Raw genomic sequence first — 9,246 nt, 5'->3', positions numbered from 1 at the left:
TATGAGAATGTAACAAGGTGGATGGATGATGGCAGAGCGGTGGATGTGGTCTACCTTGACTTCAGTAAAGCCTTTGACACAGTCCCTCACAGCATCCTCACAGCTAAATTGAGGAGGTGTGGTCTAGACAATAGAGTAGTGAGGTGGGTTGCAAACTGGCTTAAAGAGAGAAGCCAGAGAGTGGTGGTCAGTGGTGCGGAGTCCAGTTGGAGGCCAGTATCTAGTGGAGTGCCTCAGGGGTCAGTACTGGGGCCAATAGTATTCAACATACTCATTAACGATTTGGACGAGGGAATTGAGTGTACTATCCGCAAGTTTGCTGATGACAACAAACTGGGAGGAGTGGCTGACACGCCAGAAGGCTGTGCTGCCATCCAGCGAGACCTGGACAGGCTGGAGAGTTGGGCGGGGAATAACCTGATGAAATTTAACAAGGGAAAGTGTAGAGTCCTGCATCTGGGCAGGAACAACCCCAGGTTCCAGTATAGGTTGGGAAATTACATATTAGAGAGCAGTGTAGGGGAAAGGGACCTGGGGGTCCTGGTGGACAACAGGATGACCATAAGCCAGCACTGTGCCCTTGTGGCCAGGAAGGTCAATGGCATCCTCAGGTGTATTAGAAGGGGGGTGGTCAGTAGATCGAGAGAGGTCCTCCTTCCCCTCTACTCTGCCCTGGTGAGACCCCATCTGGAATATTGTGTCCAGTTCTGGGCCCCTCAGTTCAAGAGGACAGGGAACTGCTGGAGAGGGTCCAGCATAGGGCAACAAAGATGATTAAGGGAGTGGAGCATCTCCCTTATGAGGAAAGGCTGAGGGAGCTGGGGCTCTTTAGTTTGGAGAAGAGGAGACTGAGGGGTGACCTTACTAATGTTTTTAAATATATAAAGGGTGAGTGCCAGAATGGAGCCAGGCCCTTCTCAGTGGCAAACAATGATAGGACAAGGAGTAATGGGAACAAGCTGGAACACAAGAGGTTTCACTTAAATTTGAGAAAAAACTTCTTCTCAGTGAGGGTGCCAGAGCACTGGAACAGGCTGCCCAGGGGGGTTGTGGAGTCTCCTTCTCTGGAGACATTCAAAGCCCGCCTGGACATGTTCCTCTGCAACCTCACCTAGGTGTTCCTGCTCCAGCAGGGGGATTGGACTAGATGATCTCTCGAGGTCCCTTCCAATCCCAAACATACTGTGATACTGTGAACCTATTTGTATTTGAAAACATATACCAAAGGTTTACTCTAACAGGTAGATAGCAAACACACCCAACTATCAGTTCCTAACTCTCAACAGACATGAAGCCATTTTCCCAACCTATTGCCCATTCACTTCATTATAACCACTTTCAAGAGATGTCATAACATCCCTTTGCTTTCAGGCTTAAAGTTTTGGCAGGATGTGTGTGTGGGGAAGTGGTAATTCTGAGATACTGAAAGCTTACTGATAAGAACAGTATTTTCCAGACATCCTGCTAACATCAATTTCTGGATGCATGTAACTTCTTATCATCTCCATTGCAGGCTATGGCTCTCAAAGACATTTCCTGGGCCAGTGTTCATATAGATTTTTTTTTTTGTTGTTATGTTCAGAAAGATAGGAGAGGAAAAATTCAGATACTTCACCATTAAAAAGGGCTGGAATAGTTAATGTCTGAAATAGTTTGTAGAGAGCATTTCAAATAAGAGATTGAAATGTGGATAAGAGGAAGCACTTTGAAGATTGGGATCAAGTTTCATCTTTGAAGACAGCTAAAAGAAAGTAGACAAACATAATGGAAGAGGTTACTCAAGGTGACTTGCTGTCACTATTCCTGAATGTGAGAGTAGCATATTAATAAAAAGTTCTCATTTTTCTTCAGATACAGGAACACAGCAATATGACCACATCAAATTTTAACTTGTCAGTGACCACGGTGACTTCTCCTCCCACTTAGCGTTTGTCAGTGGAGCGCAGAGGTATCGTGTGTCAAGTGCAGAGAGGCTGCAGGTTCACTGCTTCAGAAAGATCACCTACAAGTCTTAGTCTGATTAGAGTACAATACAAGGATCTGATTAAAGCAAAGACATTTCCTTTAAAATACATGTGCATGCCTGTACATATATCCCACTCTGAAGACATTTAGCCCCAGCCCTGGTATCTACTGAAGGAGGTTGGGTGAGGGGATTCTTGGAGGGAGATGGGAATTTAACTTCCAAAGCAGCAGTCTGAGCACACAGCCAAGTACCCTATGCAACACAGTGCCATTGTGTCTTCCCAAGGAATTTTCCTAGTGTCAGATACTTTAAAAAAAGGCTCAAACACAGAGCATTACCAAGCATTTCCTATTAACATCAGCTAGCTAGTAGTATGAGATATTTGAGTAATTCTCCAAGGCAGAGAGAGCCAAGAGCAACTGCATAGAGTGCCAGAAGGGAAAGCGAACATAACAACATCCATGGGTCAGAAGAAAACTTCAGGTGACCCATTATGAAATTCACATATTCCAAGGGTGATGGAAAAATACTGTCACATTCCTGCACACTGAAAAAATCTCCTCATGAAACCTTTAACTTCGCCTAAGATGTACTTGTAAATGCTGCAGATACTTTTCTATTTTCTGCATGGTTTACCTAACATACTGTGGACCATTCTTTCCCATTAGAAATATCTTGGTCATGCATCTGACTTTTGGAAAGCATTAAAATGTCGTCATCTGCAGAAACAGGGAGATAGAAATTAAATTTCAACAGACTAGAAGGACAAAAAGAAAGCAAGAAACTAAAGCTAATCTTGCAGTATTTTTTTCCACTCGTGTAACAGAAGTTACCAAATTAAAACAAGTAAAGCAAAAAACTGGTATATCATATCACAAAAGATGTGGGGGAGACCAAATAAATTTCAGTGTTATTTCAAGTTTTATTTCTTTCACGTGTTGTATTTTTCTACTAATATATTTAAAAGATCCTGTCCACAATACAGACATCTGTTGCTTCTTGAGCATCTGCTGTCAAATACAATAATAAAACAATTCCACAAAATCCCCACCAAAACAAAACAAAAAATCCCAAACCAGTAACACCCTCCTTCCCATCTGCTTCTGAAGTTCAGGTCTCAGAGATGTTTTTGGCTTAGTACACAGCAGAAAGTAAACACAGGTATTACTGCAGCTTCTACAGCCACTCTCTCCTTTTTCTGAGATCCCAAAGACTGGGATAATTACATTCTGCAAGAGGCAAAACAATTTATGAAAAAAAATGACACATTCTCTTATTAAAAATTAAAAAGGACTTTCATAATCAGCTGCTTCAAATATGCGAGAATAATGTCAGCTAGAAACCAGTCTCTGCAGATTGCTCATGAAGCGGGTGTGAAGCTGAAGTCAGGGTACGGAAAAAAAAAGTCACAATGATAAAAGAGCATTTTCTCAGAGCTTTTACGAGGTCATTTGGCCAAGGCCAGATAAAAGTGAATATTTCTCCAATACCCTGTAACAAGAGCGAGAAAACAGAATTAAAAATTATCTTTTAGAGCAAAAACAAAAATCAAAGTCAAGTTCTCTAGGATTAAGTCCACCGGAAAATAAAGTCTCCCTTTTCTTCCACAGGTTTTAGCTTTTAATTATGTAAAGCCTTCATGAAGGGATTTCTATCTTTTTGTAAATTTAATTCACAAAGTGTCCTAATTATCTGCAGAGGCAATAATAAATCTCTGAACAATATATTAATGTAGCAAGCTGAGAGTTGTTTTCAAAACAAAAGTAAAACAAAGCTTATTCCATAATTATTCCAAAATTCTTGTACAGTTCACATGTAAATATATCATTGGTATTGTAGATATTGTGAAAAACAACAAAGAATCCAATGCATTGAACTCCTTCAGCTGTTCACAGTTTACAAAACCCAATAGTATTGTGGGCTGCAAAAGATGGCCATTTCTTGCCCTATGGGGAGCTGCCTTTATCTACTTGTTTTCATTTCCTTAGTGAATTTAAGTTAATTTTTAATAACAATTTTATTCCTCATAAAACTGAAAAGACGACTCATGGGAGGCCAACAATATTATTTAGATACTGTCTTCAGAATTCAGTCCTGCTGCAAAAATACTAAAATAACTGTTGGTGCAGAAAATGAGGAAGAAAGTCGCAGAATACCTGCATTTGCAGGAGAAGGGTTGAAAGCAAGTGGCTTTTTTAAGTTTGATTTTTAAAAAAATTCTTCTTTATAAAATCCTAGCTTTCACAAAAAAATAATTATGTCAAAGCCATCTCCTAAGGCAAGAATAACATGTGCCAGTACCTGAACTTGCTCCAAAAGTCTACAAGGCTAGAAGTAAAGGCTCTGCACAACTCTTTCTATTGGAACTGGGGACTAGGGTAGGGAACCCCTTTCAGAAAATAATATAGGTGCAGTGAGCCTTATGAAAAGGTCATTTGAAAAGAGAGGGCCTCGTTTCTCCGATTCAATAGCAGTGCTTTACCAACAGCCTCCACTGATGCAAACAGTCTCTCTTTTTGCTCATGGGTTATACAACAGCAGGAAGAACGCAGCCCAAGACAGCGTCATCTGTTTTCACCGAAGACCATTGAAAGTCTGCAGAGTCGCCTCCTGCATTTCCAGCCACATTCCTCAGCTGCCCAGGTTTATCCACCCACAGTACCTGACACAGAGCATGCTGCTGTACTGAGGTTTTAGCTGGGAAGCATTTATCTTAAGATTCCCTGTCATATTACTTGAGATTTAAGCCAGATAAGCTGTCATAATGAAATGCCAAATATGAAGCTAGATTAACACTAGCACTGGTACTAAAAAGAATGAACAAAGTCGTTATTCTTACCTTTCTCCTCCTTTATTCTAAGTAGTTTGGCCCCTGGATTAAAGAACAACAAAAAAGCCTTAGTACAGTACAATGTACAGTACACTGACATATTTATGCAAGGAATTACGGTTACCCAGTCGTGTGGAACTTCCTTGATTACTTGGTGCCCTTTCCTGTCTTTTGAAACTCCACTTAAAAAAAAAAAAGTAAACCTTTCTACAAGATTTCAGGTCTAGCAATAAATATTTATTTGATTTGAATTCAATATGAATAGCAGGATGTATTGACTCAAGAGATAAACATATCTTGTTTTTGCTGGAAAAAATCAATATAGAAGTGTTCCAAATATCTTCAGATGCCTCAATCTTTTCCTGATCTCACACAATTTGAAGGAGTGAAAAGTTTCTTCTGCTTCTCCCCAGACTCCCACTATTCTTTTTTAGGATGATATTTTCAAAGGAAAGAATGATTTAGCTGAAAGCCAAGCCATGCAGAACACATCTGCATGTGCTGTTTGCCTGCCTTGTCAGAGGTAAGTCATTGAACTCAGCTGCAGCATCCCTGGACTTTCTCATCTGAGGTCCCTACATCAATGTTGATACTTCTGCTGAGTAGTTTATCTATTTTCTTCCACCATTCTGCCAGCAAAGATGAACACATTACTCTTAACAAAAACAAGAAAAGAAAAACAAAAACAAACAAACAACAACAAAACCAACCAGTTTTAGGAAAAAAAAAAATAATAATCTTTCCAACTTTAGCAAACCACATTCTTTATTAAAACAGATGGATCACACAATTAAAACATTGTGGATCGCACTCTGAAACCTTCTTACATAAACATTCTATTCCCAATATTCCCATGTTAAAGAAAAGCTTTATCTTTGCGATAGGAAACCAGCATTTTCAGTGCAACCGTACCCATTTAAAAGTTCACTAAAGTCTGCATTAGAGACTGATTGTGCATGGGAAACTGAGGTGTGCATGATGGCCTTGTAACTTTACAGACCTTAGATTTTGACAGTAAACTTTGTGACATTCTTCCTCTCAAACTGGTAGCAAATAGCATAAAGTGCTGGTTGAGACTACAAAGAAACATTCCCATGGATCATGCTACAAAAACTAAACTGAGTGCTAACCTACAAACCAGTTTATTTGAAATATTTTTATCCATAAATCATGTTTCCTCAAAACGGATTTATCTAGCATCCATGAAGTTCCTGTTCTGAATATGGGAAAGGAAGAGGATGGGGTTTCCCATCACACTGCACCTGTGTATTCAGGGCACAGTTGCTTCCCAGAACAAATATCTGGAATTATGCACCCACTGAAAGAGTAGAGTCAGCACCTGAGAGAACATTTCTGATTCTTATGCATGACATTGGGTGTAATGAAGACATGAAATGGGAAGGTGCAATATATCATGTTGCCTTTTAGATTCTGGGTTTACTATAGCTCAGAGAGTTTCAGCAAGACAACTGGTATTTCATTAGAGTAGATATATAAATTTCATATGTTCACCATGTGACCTCTCTCCATTAACAGAATAGACAAAAACATCCTTGACAGTGCTCCACTTCCACGCAAAAAATAAACAAGGGCTCTGTTACAGGCTTGCCATGCATTAGCATTTGGCCTCTGCCAGTCCCTCTGAACTTGAACATGGGCAAACCTCGAAAGGGAGTGAATATAAAAATGTGCAACTGTTTTAAAGCTATTCTTTTGTAAAAATAGAAATATTTTCATTTTACAATAAAACCGACTATTTGTGCCATTACAACGAACAGATACTATCTCAGTCATAGGTCCCAGCAGAATAAGGATATAAGGATTTAATCTTCTTGATTAAACTTTGATGTCAAAATGACAACTGTTTATTTTTGTGTGTTTTTGGTTTTTTTTACCCTCCTATCCTGTAAGGTTTATCCTTATGTTAGAGACAATGGCAGCACAAAGGACATCAAAACCTTTTTAATAGCATACAAGACTCAACGGTTTCTCAAGGGTGAAGTAGCTCACAGAGGGAATTGGAAATTCATTAATTTGTCTTCCCATAATAAAAAAGGAAATCACACAACCACCCAGAGAGTGTCCTGGCATTTATAACCAAAAAGAGAGAAAAGATTACTTTCATGAAGATACTTCTTGGAACAACAGCTCTCAAATATTCCTAATAAAATGCAAGATATCTGGAGGGCACACAAATTAATGAAAACTGGCTTCCTATAGGTTAATGGAGAACTGAGCAATGCAACTGCTCTCCTCCCACTCACCCAGTCGTACACAACAAATTTGCGTTCCCCTGCTCCTCTCCATGTCCCCGTTTGCCTCTCCTAGCCCCCAGAACAGAGTAGCAGCTGCTCTGGAGCTGTGCCCATGCTGGTCAGCTGGAGGGCTGCAGCTGGACAACACATGGAGTGCCCAGGTCCTTCCCACCGGCCCTCAGAGCTGGGCACTGTCTTGGGCTCCCTCCTCTGCCCAGTCATCGCTTTTCAGGAAATGTGTAGAAATTTAATTATCTTTGAGACTTTTACTCCCTTTCAAATTTGGCTAAGATTGGCCAGCAGGTTGAAAACCTTTTTACATGTAGACAGTGTGAACATACAAACTTCATTTCCTTAGGAAAGCAGGCTAATAGAAATAATAACGAAAAATACAGCAGGTAGATCAATAACACAGTGTGATGTTCGGTTTCTGCAAGCGAGAAACCATTGTGACTACAAAGAGTTCGATCAGGACAAAAAGAAGTGGCAAAGAGAATGAATATTTCCTCTTTGGTGCCACTGCACAGACAGAGTAAGCTCAAAAATTACCTGCAGGTCTTAACTTTGAGAACTTTTTTCATTTCTTTTAATTTTAGTATATAGTCTGACCTGCTTCAGTTAGCTCCCTTGTAATATAAAACACCATGCTGCAGACTACATGACTTGTAAGCCCCACCTGGAGTTCAATTTTTTTCCTGAAAATCCCAAGGCAAGGGAGAAGAATCTCATAATCAAAGACACTGAGGTTGCAGCCTCCAGCCTATCTTTTCAGAGATATGTTTCTTTCTTGCTCTTGTTACCAATACTCATTTTTAATTCCTTTCAATGATGAGATATTCTTTCATAGTTTATTCTTTCCCTGCTTTATTTAGTCTTCTAATCTCACATCATAGCATAAAGAAAAAATGGATAATCTAGCATTATCAAACAGAAGGCAGGTTCCTTGGGAGCCATTAAGTAAACATCAGAGTAGGAAATTTATCACTTCTACATGCAGGGTTTTATTGCATTTGTGTTTATGCATTCTTTGAAAATATATATATTAAAAAAGAAGCATAGGTTGGCTGCATACATCACAGAGCTGTCTGTTGTTAAGACTGCGCCTAGGCTGAGTGCACTTGTTTGGTGGTACCAACACCTACCCTGTGGAAAAGGACATATGGCATCTAGGTAAAGGCAAAACCCTGCTCCCCTTGCACACAATGACATGGTTTTCAGTGGTGACAGAAGGTGCTCTGATGGAGATACTCGAGTTTAAATATTGGGGATCTTGGCTGTGTCACAGACTTGCTTTCAAGTTTATCAGGAAATCCCAATTGGGATTAAGAACACAAAATTAAAGAAAAAGGAATCATTTCTGCCCTTGCTGCCTTTGTTAACCAGGCCCCTTTCAGCAGACATTACCATCTGCCACTTACTAGTTATCAGTTGGCTCTGTCCTATCTGAAGTCTCTAATTCTGCTGCCTGCAGACATGCCATCCTTCAGGAGACGGTTCAGACCTGCTACACAGAGTGCTCTCTTACTCATACTCTTTTACTAGTCTGGACATCTGTAGTTTGGTTTCCAAGAGCTCCTGGGTTTCCTGGAACATGATAAACAGGCCCCACTAGTAAAGGCCCTAACCAACTGGTTTTCCAAGAAGAAACCTGCAGAACTTATGGGAGGTCGAGCTGGCAGGTCCTGCCCCTGCTCGGCAAGACCAAGAGAACTGCTATGCACATAAATGGCCTCAGTCTGAGTTTCCCAAGTCCTTCACCACAACCCAGGGTTTGCCCAAAGCTTGTAGTGATTAAGACTTATTTCCAGCTCCAGTATCTGGCAAACTCCAGCAGCAAGAATACCTGCATCTTCATCATGCCTTGACTTTGTAGATGTTTGAACCCAAGTCTTCCAGGCATTGATCTGGCAAGACACACATCTGCACCAGACAGTCTAGCTAGTCCATTTCAAACTTTTCTGGTTATCAGCTAAACATCTTTCTCTACACTGTCACATTGGCTAAATTCTCTTTGACTTTCATCCTTTTGCCGTTCAGTCTTTGTAAATCTTCCATTTTTGCACTATGGTCCTCTCAGCAATGGAATTTCAACCTAATGGAAATTTCCATGATGGGAATACTACATATTTTTTTTAATATTGAAGAGTGTAATCCAAATAACAGTCACATTAATGCCTCATTAGGACAGCTGAAAA

At 40.2% G+C, this 9,246-nt stretch overlaps 1 protein-coding gene across 2 annotated transcripts in view; it reads right to left on the bottom strand.

Moving 5' to 3' along the window:
• Positions 1–2,876: 2,876 nt before the first annotated feature.
• The window catches only part of EPSTI1 (epithelial stromal interaction 1), a 50,729-nt gene continuing 44,359 nt past the window's right edge, over positions 2,877–9,246 (bottom strand). For both annotated transcript variants that reach the window (XM_071803636.1, XM_071803637.1), the window contains 2 exons: positions 4,806–4,838; positions 2,877–3,457 (listed from right to left, as the gene is read on the bottom strand). In XM_071803636.1, the coding sequence (XP_071659737.1) occupies positions 4,818–4,838 (21 nt within the window). In that variant the 3' untranslated portion in view covers positions 2,877–3,457; positions 4,806–4,817. The remainder of the gene's footprint in view (positions 3,458–4,805; positions 4,839–9,246) is intronic.

This window comes from Patagioenas fasciata, chromosome 1, assembly GCF_037038585.1.
Source record: "Patagioenas fasciata isolate bPatFas1 chromosome 1, bPatFas1.hap1, whole genome shotgun sequence".
NCBI lineage: Eukaryota > Metazoa > Chordata > Aves > Columbiformes > Columbidae > Patagioenas > Patagioenas fasciata.
The sequence above is the reverse complement of the archived record's forward strand: the minus strand, read 5'-3'. Positions and strand labels throughout refer to the sequence as shown.